At 37.1% G+C, this 19,541-nt stretch overlaps 1 protein-coding gene across 1 annotated transcript; it reads right to left on the bottom strand.

The window, feature by feature from the left end:
• Window positions 1–1,323: 1,323 nt before the first annotated feature.
• On the bottom strand, window positions 1,324–16,549 carry LOC121421378 (leucine-rich repeat-containing protein 56-like). Its single transcript, XM_041616075.1, has 14 exons — window positions 16,491–16,549; window positions 14,073–14,255; window positions 13,270–13,422; window positions 12,525–12,612; window positions 11,761–11,918; window positions 10,509–10,591; window positions 9,996–10,110; window positions 8,971–9,190; window positions 8,257–8,412; window positions 7,361–7,473; window positions 6,097–6,251; window positions 4,668–4,930; window positions 4,002–4,221; window positions 1,324–3,188 (listed from the first exon to the last, which is right to left on the bottom strand). The coding sequence occupies exons 3-14, from the start codon at window positions 13,387–13,389 to the stop codon at window positions 2,999–3,001; spliced, it is 1,881 nt and encodes a 626-aa protein (XP_041472009.1). The 5' UTR covers window positions 13,390–13,422; window positions 14,073–14,255; window positions 16,491–16,549; the 3' UTR covers window positions 1,324–2,998.
• Window positions 16,550–19,541: the final 2,992 nt, after the last annotated feature.

The raw sequence follows: 19,541 nt of genomic DNA on the forward strand, positions 1-19,541 counted from the left end.
CACTCCAATAAATCATCTAAAACATCTCTGCTTACACTGCAAATAAACATGTGAGCAATGTCTTTATGGTCAATACTAGCATGAGCTCTGCTACCATCTATAAAGGAAGTATAGATTCCAATGAGTGCTCTGCTAGAAGGGAGGTTTTCATGAAACAATTCATCAGTGATTTTCACTAGCAAATGTTAAAGGTCAAGCCCATCCCAGGAAAATGCTGACTTAAATAGAGAAAAATCAAACTACATGTAGCATAGTGCTGAAAATTTCATCAAAATCGGATGTAAAATAAGAAAGTTATGACATCATAACATTCTCCAAGAAGACTTTCAGTACACCGCGTGTCTCTTCATAGATGAGACCAGAGATTCTTTTGACTCAACCACTTATTTTTCACAAAACAGTGATATGCACAACTAAGTGAGTCAGTCGATGTCCATCGCTCACTATTTCTTTTGTGTTTTATTGCTTGAATTATACAATATTTCATTTTTTATAGATTTGACAATAAGGAACAACTTGACTGAACCATATAGTATTAATATTAATTCCACATGTTCAGGGGGAATTAATTGTTGTATCACTTGACAATGAGGAGAAAATTAGAATATTTCATATAATAAAATACAAAAGAAATAGTGAGTGGATTACATCATAGTCTCCTCATTTGCATACCAGCCAGGATGTGCATATAACTGTTTCGTGAAATTAAGCGAAAATTTAAAATGTCTTACTTATTTTATATCTGATTTTGATGAAATTTTCAGTGTTACTGTATGCTCGGATTTTTCTCTTTTTATTCAAATCAACTTTTTGCTGAGCTTCTATAAACACTGCATCTCATTGGCTGAGAACAAATAAGAGGAAATCTGTCAGTTTATGCTTTGTGAAACACTGCCCACATCAAAGCAGGACATCGTTTTCTCTACTTTTTAAAACAGTCTATAAACTGCAATTGATTGTCAAATGAAAGCTAGTGAGTTCTGTATTTCACAAAATAGTTCCTATTTTCAATTTGAATTAATGGCATACAGAAGCCTCCAAAGCTGAATGTATTCCACTAATTAACCACACACATCATGCAAATATCTATCTACAAGTAAAATAAAATCATTTTGGGTCCCGTAACACAAAGGTTAGCGATTAATCGTACGCTAGATTTTTACGATTGTACATGGTAGTCATTGGAATCAATAGTAGCAGAAATTTCTACGATCATTGCTAGGCTTTGTGTTACGGGACCTTGGTCACACTTGGTGATACAGCATTTGTGACTGATGCACCAAAACCAAGACTCCAAATAACCTTCAAACACAATATCAACCCCCCCCCCCCCCCCCCCCCGTTAATTCATTACCAAAAATGGATATTACAATGGATTTCGGAAATGAGCCATTGTAATTTAGCATATGCCATTATTTCATCATTAAACTAAATGCAAGGCCCATACATGTATCACTACCATCTTGTTAAATAAATACTTGTACGCACGCAACCAGAGGACCGACGGCTTAAGTTCCTCTTCGAGAGACCTGACAATGAGGATTTAAATGCCTTACACCAAAGGGCACTAGCACACCAATTGGGAGTCAAATCCGGGTCACCTGAATACAAACCCCCGCTCTACAGACCGGGCTATCGCACCTCCCCTAGAGCTCATGAACCACAGTGCGGCCGCAAGTAGTCCAAATTTCGTGACTCACAATCAAGTCTGCACAAGGGCGATAGGCTACACTATTATCATAGACCCAGCCCATCTGCATGTGGACTAGAAGACCACATACATATTGTACAAGATATCAGTGGTCCTGCTCTGAAGTGATACTGTCCCAACTTGTTCTTGGTCCAAGCCTTGCTATTCACTATCAAACCTGCGCTAGGATGATGAGCTCCACTAAACATCACTAGCGTAGCTCATCATATCGCTCTAGGCCATTAGTCTAGAAGATCCATACATGTACTTGAAAGAAGATAACAGTATCTCCGGTGATCCTTTTATGCATTCCTAGTCTTGTTATTCACTCTCATGATGGCGCAAGGTTGAGAGGTTTACAAAGGCCAGCAAATCTAGTCTAGATCGCGTCCTAGTGTAGGAGAATCTATACTTGTAAAGAATAAAACAGAGTGTCTGGTGGGGAGTGATTTATCCTTCTAAGTACATGTAGTCTCAGTCTTGTTATTCACTCAGAAGATGGTGCTAGGTTGAGGGGCTACTCTGTCACCAAAGGCCAGCAAATTAAGTCTTGCCGATCCCACCCTTGAATAGAAGATCTCATACTGATTAGAAGATAACAGTATATTTGCTGGGAAGTGATTGATCTTTCTTCATGTAAGTAGTCCTAATCTTGCTATTCACTCTCGATTCAGTGCTAGGTTGAAGGTGATGTATCCTATTTACTCCTGCCTGGTCTTGCTCTTCACTCCCAAGATGGTGCTAGGTTAAGGGGCTACTCCATCATCAAAGGCCAGCAAATTAAGTCTTGAAGATCCCACCCTTGTATAGGAGATTCCATGCTTGTCTAGAAGATAACAGTATCTTTGCTGGGAAGTGATTGATCCTTCTTAGTAGTCCTAGTCTTGATATCCACTCTCACGACAGTACAAGGTTGAGGGGCTATCCTGTTATCAAGACCAGCAAATCTAGTCTAGCAGGAGATCCCATAGCTGTATAGACGATAACAGTTTCTCTGCTGGGAAGTGCTCGTCCAGTATGTAGTCCTGGTCCTGCTATGCACTATCAAGTCGGTGCTAGAATATGGGCCTAAATTATTTTCCTAGATACAGTAAGCCCTTCTAGCTCTCTAGATAGGTCACAATCAAATTCTATTACAGAAGGCATCAGCAATCTTGATGCACCAAGCTACATGTATGTGCATGTCAGTGGTAGAAGCCTTGCTCTCATAAACTCTTCTAGAACTGTAGGACTAGGTGTTTTACAATCAGCTCAAACTAATCCATCTGTACAGTAGATCACAAACTAGTCCAAGAATATCTACATCGATCACATACTAGTATATGGATTGTTCTTAGTCCTGTTAGGCAGGGCCTGTCGCTGGAGTGCGGCCCTGGCCGTGACGGGTCTTGATATCATTCCCATGAGCCTTTGCGGCGGCGTGTTCACAGAGGAGCGGATGATTGGCTGATGAGGGTCGATGGACTTTGGAGCGTTCTTGTCAACGTGTTTGGCCTCCCTGTAACAATGAAAACAATAATTCATTATGATTAACAAGAGTGTATACTGGAGTTCGAATTCAGATAGCTTTTGAGTTTGTTATAAAAATCTTCATGAAGTTTTAAGCGATCAATGTGTTTTGCGTGTTTATGTCTGATAAAGGGAAAATTCAAATGGAGGATAAGATAGATGGCTTTGATAAAAGTTATTGAAGAATATTGGTGAACTTCTCTTCATAAAAATCCATTAAAGAATGAGTGAGTCAACGTTTTTGTTTTGTGACATCACATGCAAGCAACAAACAACACTTAACAATATGGATACTGCTAAATTTTCTCTACAAACCTATGGAGAAACTCTCACAAAAAAAAAACTAGTAGGGTAATTATGGGTGTAAACTGTCTGTTTCCTTTCAAAAATAATGAACTTTCCCTAATAAGTAAATTTGGACAGTTGGTGAAGAACAGTATGCAAAAATGAGATCCAACTTATCTGTAGACGAGTAGTTTCGGTATTGTCCCTAATATTGTCCGATATAGACAAACTTTAACAAAAACGGAAGTTATGGATGAAAATTAATGTTTTCTTTCCCATAAATAGGGGCTTTCCCTATTAAGGAAGGGACAGTTGGTAAGTATGCAAAACTGAAATCCAACTTGGGGCCCATAACACAAAGGTCAGCGATTAATTGCTCATTTGAAAGAGCGATTCTCATTGGTTCCTAGTCAGTCTACTGAGCAAAATACACATGCAACGACGATCCTGATAGGCTACTTCATTTAATGATTAATCGCTAACCTATGTGCAACAGGGCCCTGGTCTGTATACGTACGGTATAGTCCTGATCCCGACGGCTGGACCAGAGTAAGGCCTATCCTCTATACGTCCCAAGACCGGGGAGGACGGGAAGGATCCAAGGAAAGTTCCTGGACTGATGTGACCCGAGTCATCCAGAGAAGAGGAACGGGATTCCTGAGATAGTCTAGGAGCGTCGGATGAGTCGCCCTCCTCGACGGAACGCTGACGGAAGCGACGCACTCTGTAGTCTCCAACTGAGAGAGGGGGGGGAGAGTAGAAGGGAGGAGACACTTGCAATAAACTGTACAAAAAAGGTTTATCATGATGACATGCAAAGTTCAATCCACACATCCTGAACATCATACTCAAGAAGATGGCACTTTAAGAAATGATAATAATATGTTATATTTTTATGGTGCAAATTTTGCAAAGCACTGCATTTTCGTACGAAAGCTTTTAATTAGCATGACTATGCTAACCAGGCATTACAGCATTCAAGGAATTCCTTCCTACCCAGCGCCCATTTACTACTCCTGGGTGAAGAGTGGCAAATGTAGATAAAATGCCTTGCCAAAGGATGTGAGTACTGTGATGGGATTTGAACCCTGGACCTTGTGCTTCAAAGTCCAGAGACTTATCCACTCAGCCACAAATCTTCCGTAGGTAACAGCTACAAGACGGTCTCAGAGGAAACACTTACTAGATGTCTTTGGTCTGACGGGAGCTCTGATGGGCGACCTCGGACCTTTGGGAGGTGTCGGCATCCTCTCTTCGGTTGGCGACTCTGTGGGCGTCGGTGGAATGTACACACCGACATCCTCCTCCTCGTCTAAATCATCGTCGTCGTCTTGGTTGCCATGGCTACTTGATGTTCCTGGAATGTTGTTGTTTGTCTCTTCCTCATCGCTGTGCGTGATCTTCATGACCTGAGGCTCGAGGTCTTGTAGGCGTAGCTTCACTTTCCTACAAGTGACAGATATAGAGAGGATCGTTAAAATAACGATAATATTCAATTCTTGAATGACACATATAATAATAATAATAATATAGAGTATTTCTAAAGCGCCAAATCCATTGATTATGTACTCGAGGCGCTGAATCACATATCATTTAACTTCTCTTTGGGCTTCCAATATTATCATTGGTTATTATTTCCCTGGCCTTAGCCAGGCAAGACTTGTGCACCGCACAAGGTTTTTGAGGAATAAATCATTACTTGAGGGTGTTTCGCAAAGATTTAAAGAGAAATTCCAGTAGTTGCAGTCTGATTTCATGAGAGAGTCTGTAAAACAAGGCTTAATTGTCAGTATATTATTGAGCATCTAGATCTGGTATAGTTACGTTAACTGAACTTTGTGAAATCTTGAAATCTACGCTGAAAAATGTTCACAACGAAGATCCCCAACACAGATAAGCGCACATGGGACAATGTATTATTATTGCTTAGAGCATCGGGCCCGACGCTCTACCCGAATCCTGTGATGATTTCTCAGCAATTACACAATTTCTTCCAGAATCCTTTGGCACATGCCTTTTATTTATACAGACACTTTGGTGGTCATTTCATTGGATTCTGTACGAACTCATTTTGATATCATTACCAAAACTAGCATTTACCTTCAAGTGTGACTTAGTGTCACACACATCATCGTAGTGATCCAGTCATACGCTGCCAATGCATATTTAATTCTTTATGAACCCCCCCCCCATTACCATTTACCTCACCTGAGTTAGGTGAAACACAAAGTGGATCAATTTCTTGCTGAAGTGTATTATGCAACTATGGTAACTATGGTATTACTATTTGAAATAAGTCAAAATTAGGAATTCAAAATGGTACCTGTACTGGACATTTAATCAATAAGTAATTGCAGAAAGTTATCAATAACTTATTTTGTTTATGTGCAGTTTTCAATAATTGTTGTGAGATACTGTAATTTTCATCTTTGTGTATACCAACTATTAAAGCCATTCGAAACCTTATTTCTTTGTATGCATACATTGACCAATTAAATCTTGAATCTTGAATATGTTCAACATGGCATGGCACATACAGCATACTTCTTCATTAACACACACACAGTCTTAACTCTCATTGACAAATAAAGATATAAATAAATGAAGTGTACTTTTCATGCGCTGCTTTCCATGTTCTAAGCTCGGCGAAGATGTCTTCCTTTGATCGGCCGTCGTCGTCGTCATCATCATCTAATGCATCAAATGTATGTTCTGGTTTGTGTTGTAATAACATGAACATTGTTGTGGTCTGTTGGGCCAATGGGTTCTGAATAAAAAAACATAAGATTTGAAATAAAATTCATCGTTGAGACATTGGTTTTTTTTGGTTTTATTTCGGGCGTTGCCAGGGCGACATGGGGTTTTGTCTTTGTGGGGAGCTCCTGCAGAGCACTTTCTGTGTTTTTGGTTCAGGTGAGGGGGTCAAAGCTAAAGCATGTCAATTCCAGTGGATTTTTCCACCTGCCCATTGTCTTGTCAACCATGTTATTTTTGTAAATTAGTTGTTATTTGGTTGCCATCGCAATGGCTTGAGATATAATTTATACATCTAGCAACCAAAATATCTTTGTTTAACACTGTAAAATTAGGGGAAATTAAAGATAAATCATATTCTACAACGTTTTTTTAATCAATATCTTTATTTTTCTGGGAAAAAACAAGCCGTTGCCATGGCAACGGACCAATTGGAACTATCTTGTTGATTTTGAATGTTTCTAAATTTTATATATATTCAATTGGAAGCTTGAAAATTATCATTTTATTCATCATCTTTAAATTATTATATTATCATCATCATTATCATCATCATCATCTGATGCATTATGATTATGCATTGTTTTAAAAGAGTTAGAACTTATTTAACTGGGGGAGGGGGGTCAATTTCACCTCCCCCTCTCGACAAATTTTGTTACTACGCTGCCACGCGAAATTGCTTTACTGCGTTGCTGACTGAATTTTTACTTTCAAGTCTCACACATCTTTTGAGACCAAATTACGCAACAGTTTGTAAGTGCATGTCAGAGCCAAAACTGCTCAAAAATGTGATTCCATGTACAAAGCCATTGTACATTGTGGTTTACAACCAAAAATCATAAATGTATGATTATTTTTCCTTTTGTTGGTTCAAATGGACTTATTTTATGCTATTTATGATCGCCAAAAGTCGTTGACATAGTTCATTGGAAAAAAATTAACAAACAAGGGATCGAAAAAAACAAAGAAATACATAAGAATATAAAAAACGCTAAAATAAACAAGAAATTAAATATACTTTGGCGATTTCGTTGTACATGTAGATATTTGTTAGAAATGTAAAAATCTGATCATGGACCAGTCATAAGGTGTGTGGTGGCCTTTAGACCCAAGAGGACTTACCTTCACATTTTTCCTCCTGTTTCTCAAGGCTTTAACCGGGTTACCACAGAGGACTCCTCCGCTGCCATGCGTCAGATCGCTTGTATCATCTCCATCTGCAACAATGTCTGAACCTGCATGGAAGGAGAACAAAGACAAAGGATTATATTATTATTATTATCGATTATTATATGGGGAGTGACTGATACACAACTGTTTCATTAATTGTATGTAAGAAGTACGTCAAGTTCTAGTTATGTGTGGAGTAGAATACATCTGTAATTCCGTCAGGTCATACATGGGGGATGCATACCTCTGCCAAGAAATCAAATAAATTACTTGCCAAAATGATTAATTTCCATTCACAGTGAAATTATCTTTGGTCAATCCCTGTTAAAATGATTGATGTATCTCAACAGACGTCTGTAAAATTCTTCTATATGTTACTACTAATTTTTTTCAATTCTTTAGTTACTTAACTCTGGTGTATTTTATGAAGTCATACCTTGGCTCTCTCATACACCATTTTCCAATCAAACGCTGCATTTTTTTGTGCGTTAAATTGTACTATTGTTATGTTTTCTGCTGTCTTTTTAAACCTATTATTGTACCTTTCTATTGATCTGTGATTACATGTTTTTATCGAATGCTCTTAATTGATTTAAAAATAAAGTTTACCTAAAAGTTTACACAAGTTTTCAGAAGCTGAAAAGCTATATCAATACGTCTAAATTTTTTAACTGTTAAGCAAATTATCAATCATTTAAAGCAGCCAATCTTGTGAAAATTCCTACTAATTTTTACTCAAATTGTATAATTCAAACAAAAATCCAGTATAACAGGTTGGAAGACATGAAATCATATTTTTCAGTCAGATGAAATCCTATAGGTTTCAAAGATACCATAGACCATCTCACCTCCAGTATCGGGTCTTTCAGCAGAAGTAGTAGGTCGTCCACCCGCTGAGGTCATGGGTCGATGACCCATACTTGACCCAGGTCGTCGTCCAGAGCCTGACCCGGGTCGTCTACCTGCTGCCGACCCTGGCCTTGCTGCCGTCTTGGGTCGTGACCCTAAACACAAACAATCATAATCATATTAAATAATTATATTAATTCAAATCAATTCAACAATTAATCTCCATCAGTGGGAATAAAATTTGTTTAGACTTGCTTACATGGAAAAATCTCGTATTTCATCAAAAATATTAACAATGATGCAGCATCATTACTGTAATATTTGGTTACCTTTTATGTTCAAGTTTCATGGAACAGATCCATACTCTTTCAAAGTTATGACGATATTTAACAGCTTAACCTTGGTTTAGATTTCAATGTTGATGATGCAACTGCTGTCTGAAAAACGATGAGACAAATATCATTTGGGCAATTCCACAGGTTGGTCCAAATCATGTAACGTGAGTAACCGACACATTCCAAAGATTTGCCAGGAGCATAATAGAATTTCCCAAATTTTGTTTTTATACAAAGGATAGTCAGACTGTGTACTTTGTTGTGATAAGGAGATGTTTAGTTCCTATCAATAATAATGGAGATACAGCTCCAAGTATGAGTCAAGGTGTCTCCAAATGTAACGTGAGTAACCGTGGAATAGCCCATTTAGCAACTCACCCCCACCACCATCTGAACCCAAGCTATCAACCGATCCTAGCCCGTCTTTGATGGAACCATTCACTAACAACCAATCAGTGCTCAAATTCAGAGCCTTGGGTTGGAGGTTCGACGTTGACATCGACGTTGAAGCTGTGTCTAGGACCTCATCGTCTAGGAGTTTGAGCTGAGGGACAGCTTTCCAGACGGAGAGACGATAGTTAAATGGCCCGCTCTCATCCTGGTGTATCATAGAGAGAAAAAAAAATAAAACAAGTCATTGTTTTTTTAAAGTGATCTTTACAGATAAATACCATTTGTAGTAAATATCTCAAAATGAGTTTGAACAGAATCCTATAAAATGACCACCCAAGAGTTGTATGAATAGACAAATATGTGCCAAGTGTCTGTGGAAAAAAATGTGTAATTGCTAGAATATTAGCAAAAAAGCACAGAAATCCATAAAAATGTCGGGTATTTTTCCAAGCAATATTAATATACTGTCCCACATATACCTTTTGGTGTTACTGATCAACAGAATTATCAGTTTTCAGCCAAGTTTCATGATTTCACAAAGATAAGTTTATTTCAATGTACCATATCTAGTTCTATAACAATATGGTGGCAATTAACTTTGATTTTCTTATTAAAAATTGTTTGCTGCAACTTCTTTCTTGTACCTTTCAGCTGAATTCTGATTGCAAGATTTATCATATAGGGCACACTTTGGAGAATGTGGTGCTTTTATAATTTGAATGCTAATCCTGTTTTCAACAACTATAGAGTTTGTGCCAACATTAATCATCCTTACAGCTTTAACACCAGCTCTTAGACTAACACCAGATTCTAACACTGGTCCTAGGCTAACAGCAACACCAGATTTTAGCTGCCCTAACACCAACGCCAGATTTTCGACACCGGTCTTGACACCGCCTCCTCTATATCAAATCTGTCCAAACTCCAACACTATTTTCCACATTGACCCTAACACAAACACCTGTTTAAACATTAAATTTGAGATACCATAATGTGTTAATGATACTAACCTTGTTATAATCTTTGTTTGGTGCTAAACACACTGGATTGCCCTCCAATGAGAGTGCTTGGAGTTTACTACAGAGTCCTAGAAACTCTACCTGGGCTATATCATCTACATTGTTCCTGTTTAAAATAAAAACATGGCAGACTTTTCAGATGAAACATTCAGACAATGTAATGCTCTTTGGGACATAGCACACTGGAGCTTTGTGCAAATCAGTAACAACATTCAAGGAAAAATTACTGGGAAAATTTAAAAGGAATTTCAAAATTTCAAATGGAACATGATGCTATATTAAATGGGTGTGTTAAACAAAATAAACGTAATGGCCAAGTACACAGATAACATAAAACAATGATCCATTTCATGTTTCTACAGACAAGTTATTCAATAATGCATTGCAACACACTCTAATTTATTTGAGTTCAAATTGTCGTTTTGATTATGTTTATTAATTAATTGAAATGGGAAATGAGAAGCAAAGCTCACAGAGTTCATGCAACTGAAGTAGCAAACTCACCCTTCTAGGTCTAATAGCTGCAGGTTTTCTAGCATACTGCACGGACTGATGTCTGATACATCATTATAGGCAAGATATAACTCCTGGTAAAAACACAGAACATAGAGAAACATCATCAAATGCAATATGTAACTCCTGTTAAACATTCAATTACATACTTAAACATCACTGTAGGCAAATGCAACTCCTCTTAATAACACAATTAAACAAATTCATCATGTCTAGAAACAGATAAAGAAGCCAGTTGAAAAAAATTTGAAATAGATGAATAAGAAATGAAAATCCATATTTTATTGTTCAAAATCTGAAACAGAAATAGTAACAAAAATTGTTTTGCCCAATTGATCGTGGGCCCGGAAGCCACTGCGCAGCCCCACATCAATGTTGCTATCCCTAAAATTTTTGAACATCAAATAGGGTAGCATCACCCCCATCTTCTAATTTCTTTTAATAATAATAATATAGGGTATTCATATTGCGCACATATCCACCTCGTTAGGTGCTCCTATATTTTTTATCCTTTTAATCAGACGCGACCTCCTGGTTGTGAGATCGACGCTTTACAAACTGACCCAACGCATCGCTACGGTACCGGAAGTTCAAGAAAGCTTTTTCCTCTTTTTAAAGAATTATGTTTTGTCTATATATGCAAGAAATGAAACAAGTATATCTACTACAAGTTAATATTAGAATTCATATTATAGGAATATTGCCCAAAAGAGAGTTTTAGTCACACTCACCTCTTAAAGTAAACCACCCTTAACTGTAATTTGGTAAAAACAATTAAGAATGATTTGAGTGTGCTGATAATGAGCTGATACTATGAATCTCTATTACATGAACATTAGAGATTTATGTCACAATTGGCTATCAACAGTTCTACCACAATTTTAGACCAGAGTTTAAATATGGTTCAAACGGTCCATATTCTGAAGTCGGGTTTAATTTAAACTCTGGTTTTAAGTTGTGGTTTAACTATGGAAAGCCAGTTGCTACATAAATCTATAACACAGTAGAGGTTCAATGTATCAGCTCAGGACCATAACATTATTAACTGCCTGGGAATGATAAGTATGACAGTTTTCTTCACCATTAAAGAATTATTAAAGAGCACAGTAAACATGAGAAGCATTCACTGTAAACAAAACTTTGAAACGTTTGGCTACCCATAATTTTAGCACAGAGTTAGACCGTGGTCTAAGTTAAACCCGACTTAAGAATACGGGCCAACAAGTTGATGCAGCAAACTCACCTTCAGTGAGGACATAGAGCTAAGACCATCTAAATCACACAGGCAGCATCTAGACATCCAGAGAACAGCCAGATTATCCAGAGCAGTACCCAAATCTCTCACCGATGCTATCAGACTGTCGTTGAGTTTTAGTTGCTTCAGATTAGGTAACATTGCACCTGCAAAAAAAGTGGTTCAATTCAATTCAAACTTTCTTTATCGGCGTTCAAATCAGCATACCGGTATAAAATATAGTTCATGTACAAAGCATTTTTTAAAAAGGCACATTTTACAATACAACTAAGAGAAGAAAAAACAGAATAAAAACAAAACCAATAACACAATGAAATATACATGTACAGATGTGCTAAAAAAGTTAGTGAAGTGCACAGCAAAATGCACTCGTTCATGCTGAGTGTTGAATGTAGACAGCAAAAATACAACAATACAACATCCGGTGAGCCAAGAGAAACAAACTTTATTATATTTTATCACCTGATTTTTCAATGAAATATCTACACATGGCAGAACTTGAACACTTTAAATATGTTCATTTCCTGGTGGGGTACGCTAACTTTGAGCACCACTCATCGGTTAAGTATGGCCACATTGAGCACAAATAGGAGACAATTTCCTTGCATTCCTCCAATATGATACCCACTAGGCCTAGTTCTCCCTCATCCATCCTTTTAACTGCTTTTGAGTTTATGTAAAAGTTTCCTTATACAAGATTGTGAATACATAGTCATATGGTACTTCAAAGTAAAATGAATATATGTTCTTACCAAAGTTACCAAGACTTGTTTCCGAGGTGTCCACCCTCATCTCCAGGAATTTCACATCTTCAAGATCCTCTATTCCGGTCAAAGCCCGCTACAGTGGAAGGAGAGTGTGACAAAAAACACAGATTTAACTTTTGACAGAATCATTTATCCAACAAAATTCATGAAGGAATGCCATACCATTGGTCAGTGAAAGCTTAATATTTTGACTTCTGTATAAATTGTAAATCAAACACAAAATCTGAAGAAAATTCACTAATTATTTCACTTAAAGCATTCTTTAAATTCAATTTAATCATATTCAAAGAGAACAACAATAAAAAAATAATATTTTCACAAATAAAACTTCATATTGTAATCATGGTTCTAATCACAAATCAATTTGTTCCACCAAAGCTTTGAAAAATATTAACTTGTTGTACATATATGTATAATACAAATTGGTACAATATAAAATGTTGCTTGTCAGGTAGCAGACAGAAAGGAAAAGTGACCTTTATAAACGGCCAATATTACAACATATCTTTTAAAAAAATCAACATATAACTGAGAATACAACACAAAAACATAAATTGGGATTAAATAAGATAAATTAAAGAAAATGATCTCATAACAGGTGATGATATTCATCTATGATTCTTACTTTTGAAATAGTGAAATGTAGGAAAATTACAAGTTAATTATCAAAATATAACAAACAATATATCAAATATGCATTGAATACAATCGCAGACAAAAATGAACTAACCAGTTTTGTTGGTGATATGTAGTCCTCTAGGAATGTATCTTGAGGTTCCTCGATAACAATGGGTTCAGGATTAACCTGAACCCCTCCATAATCTCTAATCCGCACCCCTGCCTTGGCCATGGTACAGGCCAGATCCTACTTCAATGGCTATCACTGAAATAAAAACAATAACAATGTGATGCGATTGCACCGATATGCAAATGGAAAATCGGATCATACATTGTAGTTTGTTTGTTTTATTTTTATTTCTGCGTTCACAATAATACATTATCAAAAGTATGTACATTGTTTGCAATATACAAAATAATCCATTAAAGATATATAACAAATGGTGTGAGCATATACTTCACTGTTTAATAATTTCACAAAAGGCATTAAGTAATGAACGCAGGAGATCGCCAACTGGGCGTTGTGGCGTGCGCCTGTAATCCAAGCTGTGGGGAAGTTACAAATTGATGCAGAGGTTCGAGCCAAGATCACGTCTTTCGGATGGTGACGTTAAAGGTCGGTCCCAGACGTAAATAATCATACCTGATTGATACACGTCTGACAAAAACTCAAATACACACACATACACACAAGCCATCGTGAGTGGTTAAGCTTGAAATTGATGGCGGCCTCATAAAAAAAAGTAATAATAATGCTATCGCGTCAGATTTCGTGTCCTGGGCTTTAGGGAGATCAGACTTTTTCATATTTCATTCATTCCAAAGTCACACATATGAAAATGAAACTGACAACAGGACAAAATCAAAGTCCGCAAGAACATAACAATAAAAGTATTACACTGAATTATAACATACCTTCTTAATATCTGGGTTTTGGTGATCAATGCATGTTACTGTCTATCAGATTACTTCTGCTCATCACACGAAACTGCAACCTCTCAAATCCTTGATTACAATGCTACATAATAATCCTCATTGTTTTAGGCCTACTGTGTGATGGTGCTATAACTCGGCTGAGAAGAATACATGTATCTGAATCTGCAATGACAAAAAGGACACAACAATTTCAAAATCATACATCTCCATCTAGAAACAGATTGAACTCAACAAGATCATCATCTTCATATCAATCCATGCAGGCTTCAAATTTGTTTTACTACAGGGTAGTTTTGTAACAGCACAAATGGGAGAAATAAAAAAAGGCAAAAAAGATTCCCCAAGTCAATTACAAGTAGGGAAACAATGAGGCCAACCACTCATAATAGTACATGTATAGGCATTTTATTAATGGCTTTTATTGCTAACACATTGTTAGAGTCTTTAGTATACCATCTGTTTACTGTAAACAAACCTGATAGTACATGTACTACTGGTTTCGTTCAAAGGATGTTTTTTTTCTATTTGTTTTTAAATTTATCGCTGCTAACAATGATTTCCACAGTAGTGCTATCATCAGCGATGATAATCTACACAGACCTCTACATACGTAAAGGACTGTTTCAAAGGTATTTTTGTGCCCATGGATATTTCCTCAAGTACAATCAGAAGAATTGTGCATTTAACAAATTTGGACAGTGATAAAACTACCAATGGGCTGAATTAAGGTTGACAATGTAATTAGCGCCATCAACACTTCGTTTCACTTGAGTTGACTTTTTGGGTCTTATTATTTTGTGATGATCAAAATAGTGATTCATTATAATAAAAAGAAAAATGAATTATAGTCCACCGTCAAAATCCCTGGAAGAGAGATGATAAAGTAAACTGCTGGCAAGGCTAAAAAGTAAGGTAAGTAATTTTTATATCATTTTTCATATTTAAAAAAATAAAAATTTAAAAAGTGATGTAATTTTGAGTGCCTAGATGGAGTCCGTCAGCTCTAAGTTAACTATAAGAATTTTACACTGAGTTTAAGCAAATGTTACTTCTGTTATAATAGTAATATAAGGCAATGTTTGCCGACTAATTAGAAATTAAAATTGTCTGCATACATCCTGCCCTCTTTTAGGTTAGGCTTTGGCCTTTTCTACAACCAGCAGCGCAGGGCAACATCCCCCCTAGCCTGGAGGTTTTCTGGAGGGTAAGATTTAAAAAATACTTGCATCGGCCAATGAATATTAGGAATTGTAAAATACTTGTTTCAGTCAATAAATATCATTAAGCACTTTTTATGATATCTATCGACCGAAACAAGTATTTTACGATTCATGATATTTATCGGTCTATTCAAGTATTTTTAAAATCTAAGTTGGCAGTTCTATACATGTGTGGTATCTTGGTATCGATAACAAATACTCCAAAATGGCGACATAAACAGACTGGGTAAGTAAACGCACGTGCTCTTATATTTTTTTTTCAAATTTAGTACTATTTATTTAATAAATGTAAGGACCTTTATAAAAAAACAGGGGGTTAATATTGTTTGGGCCCATTTACGTTAGTTTGGGCTCCAAACGTAAAGGAAAAAATGTAATTTAGGTTTACTTTCACCGTGGGAATCTTATCCCTATACACGGATAAATGGCATGCTGTCCCAGGCTTCATGGGGAGTAGGCCTACGCCTACGTAGTAAATAATTTTACTCCCATAGCCATAGGCATAAGCCATCCCCCCCCCCCCCAGCATAATTTGCCTAGCCCAAATACTATGACTATAATGCCTCACAAGTAATTGTTCAGAAAATACAGAGCCTGAACTGATCTACCACTCATAGACTCATTTTGGGAAAAGAGTTAAAGAATCTGTCTTTCTGACTTTCTTTTTTTTTACTTTTGACTTGTCAATAAATTTGTCAATTAATAATATTAATATTTAAATATTGAAGTTTGAACAAAATTTAAATTCTCATTTTTTCATTACTCAGCTCAAAATTCTGACACACATTTTTATCTACACACAAATTATGCCACAATAATTTCCTCGCAAATGTCACAATACTGATTAGTGATATTAATTGATTTTTAATTCATTAGCATCATGTTGCTATGAAACGAGGTGAGACTGTTTCGACTGCGCGAGCGGGAGCGAGGAACCGGCACCCCCGGAGCGGTCGGGTAACAGAGGACCTGCGATGGCGTGATAACTGCCGTTAATCAGCGAACGGGTGCGACAGAAACGAGAGTTGTGGCGGAATATGCCAGCATGTTTCATTATTCATGAAAGTAATAAACAAACATTAGTTATCAGTGCACCCAAATATAATCTCCGCATCGTAATGAATCACTAGAATTGTACCATAAAACAAAGTATGCTCGAAATAACAAGTTATCTTACCAGCTTTTGGAGCAGAAATTCTCTCTCTCCCTGCTATTCTGATTGTTTCGGTTTTTGCCATTTAATTGTCGCCCTCTACGACGACGGCACCATGCTAAAAGCCAAATGTTCCACTTATCTAATTTTCTGCATTTTTATTATTTTTCAAAATTGAATATCATTATGTAAAGTAAAGGTAGATCGCAAGCACACAGACTTTGTAATCAAGGGCGATCGAATAGTACAATTTTTGTAAAGTACAAGTTAACTGTGAAAGAACCAAGACTAACGTACAATCAGGGGCGGATCCGGGTTTTTCAAAATTATAGGGGGCACATTTTCCCCGAGGAAAATCTTGACTAGTAAAACAAAACATAACAAAGGTCTTCACTTTCAAAAGGTGGCACACTTCTATTTTAATGGCATTTTTACATTACAAATTTAAATGTGCCTCCCAAAGGGGGGGGCACGGGCCGGCATACCCCCCCCCCTGGATCCGCCAGCGGTATATAATTATTTTCATGGAAATGGTAGGCCTATTTTATGAGGCAAATTTAATCTATTACGTTTCATAGTATTCTATTATCATTATGCAATATTATGCAGTATTTTAAAGCAACGGAAGTACTGCTTTCAAATGTATTCGACCAAACTACTACTGTTTGCGGCCAAAAACTTCCGGCCATTTACTTGAATTTGGTAAATGATCACCGACATGAGTACAGTACGTGTAATCAGGGGTGGCTCCGAAATTTTCCATGGGGGGCACATTTTTCCGAGGAAAAAGGACTAGCCCCCCCCCCAAAAAAAAAAGAATTTAACCCAAAATTAATGATATTTCGGCCCGGAAAATTAAAAAAAAAATTGTATGTTCACTTTCAAAAGGGGAGGGAGGCACGCCCCTGGATCCGCCAGTGAGTGTACTCATTCATCACCTACAGTGGACAAGGAGGTGTGACCCTTAAGCTATTTCAGTTCTGAGATAAAAAACTCTCGATCATAGCTTTCATTGTCAGGTTCAACTAAAACGATTTGTTATCTATTTAAGTGGTGAAAATATATATTCACGTTCAACCGTGGGCTATTTATAGGCAAAAATAATCTATTCAGCAGAGGGGGATAGATGATAGGACTCTCTTTCCCAAGAAAATCCTTCCTGAGTTAACGCCCGTGGCTGAACTTGAATAGGCTTAGATATAATTTTAACCACACACAAATCTAGCTGAATCTGACTACACGTCTGCCTGGTATCCTGATGCGCCATGAAAGAAAAAATGTTCGTATCTTTGTTATTATTAAACCATATCCATATTGCATAAAAACTGTATTGCAGTGTACGGGTGTACAATGTAATTTCAATGTTTACCCATCTAGAGTGCCATTAGCATTTTTAGGACACGCTATCAAAGTCATTGCAATCATGTTTATGGCCTTTGTGTGCCTCATCATCATCACCATCATCATCTCATCATCATCATCGTCATCACCATCATGCACCATTATCACCACCATCATCATCACTATTGTCATTAACATCATCACCATCATCATCATGGTCACTGTTCCCGTTAAGTGAATTTGTATTGTCATGAGCTTTGCACTCCCACATCATCAGCAACATCAATCATCACCACTACGTGCCAGCGTTAAAAAAGACGAATCAGCATATTACTCCCTGGGGCCCGGGGCATTCGACCAAAAGTGGTGGGGTGTGCCGCGGGATAGACAAAAAGCGGGGGCCTTATTGGAGCGGGCTTACTGTAAAAAGGATGGTCCTCGGAACTACAAATGTTTGGGAAAACGGGGTCCTTAATTGAAACGGATCGCCGGAGTGTAAATGCGTATGCATCCCTATGGAACGGTATGCGTGTTCGATGCAGCTATAACCCGGCGACACGGCCGCCGGGTGCGCTCGCGCAGAGGCGATGATCGGACAGTGCTCTGCGGCCGCTTTTCACCAAAATTGCAGCTCATTGTACATAGCTGATCGATGCGACCGGAACGGCGTAACGAAAAATTTGCGAAGCTTTGGAGCGAATTTCTTTCTTCTTTTTTCTCGATAAGAAGAAAATGCTATACTTTGGCGCGGTTCTTTTTCTCGATAAGACAAAAATGCTGTGCCCGTGGAACGGAAATTTGAATGGGGGCCCCCTCCGCGGCACATACCCACTATGCATTATAAACTGAGTGCCCCCCGGGACTTACTACTACTACTACTGATAATAATGATGATAATAATAAAATAATAACAATAATAATAATATTAATGATAATAATAATTATGGTGATAACTATTCTTTGATATCATTAATCATTTGTCTTTAAGTGATAAGGGGGTAATAGGGCAAAGAGAAACTTTTGCTACCCCGTGAGATGCCAAATGCATTTTAATGCATTTAGGCATACAATTGTAAAGAATCATTTCAGGTAAAATATAGGGGGAAAAACCTATTTCAGAGAGGGAAATTTACTTTTAAAAAGGGCACATACTATTTTGAAAAAAACAACAACATTTCCTCATAATAAAAAGTAGATTCTTTTCTACCGGAAATAGTTTAGGGGCAAGTGCTGCCCACGGTTCCGCAGCCTTTCACTTCAGGAAATTCAATGTAGAAATAGGTCTGACTCCTTTTTTTTGTGTGTGAGGTAATGATTATTTTTTAAAGTAAGATACATATTTTTTAACACACAGTAATGAAATTACAAGTTGAAGTAATAACATATGAAAAGTGAAAGTCGGGCATAGGCCTATCATTATCCAACCTATTGCTAGCTATAGATAGGGGGCCTAAAGATAAACTTCATTGGCATCCAAAATCTATGAAACTGAAAACACTGAATAAAGAAGAATTAAACCCAAGAAATTGCACTTTTTCTTTTATTGTCTTTGTCAATTAACGACATTTATAAAGAATATCGACTTTCACGATCATACTAGTACAGAGCCTTTAGATGTTTTTAGCCTTCCTGAAGAATTCCCTATCTGAAAAAAAACAAATATTCAAATCAAACTATGAACAAAGAGTTCAAGTGTTGATCGACCTCTTAGGGGTTTGATATATTATATCGTCT

The sequence above is a fragment of the Lytechinus variegatus genome, chromosome 9, assembly GCF_018143015.1.
Source record: "Lytechinus variegatus isolate NC3 chromosome 9, Lvar_3.0, whole genome shotgun sequence".
Lineage (NCBI taxonomy): Eukaryota > Metazoa > Echinodermata > Echinoidea > Temnopleuroida > Toxopneustidae > Lytechinus > Lytechinus variegatus.

Coding starts and splice junctions, on each gene's coding strand:
- LOC121421378 (XM_041616075.1), bottom strand. CDS start 13,389: ATGGCCAAGGCAGGGGTGCGGATTAGAGATTATGGAGGGGTTCAGGTT. Junction 4,931..6,096: donor TGGAAAGCAGCGCATGAAAA/GTACACTTCATT, acceptor TGTCACTTGTAG/GAAAGTGAAGCTACGCCTAC. Junction 4,222..4,667: donor CGTCAGACCAAAGACATCTA/GTAAGTGTTTCC, acceptor CCCCTCTCTCAG/TTGGAGACTACAGAGTGCGT.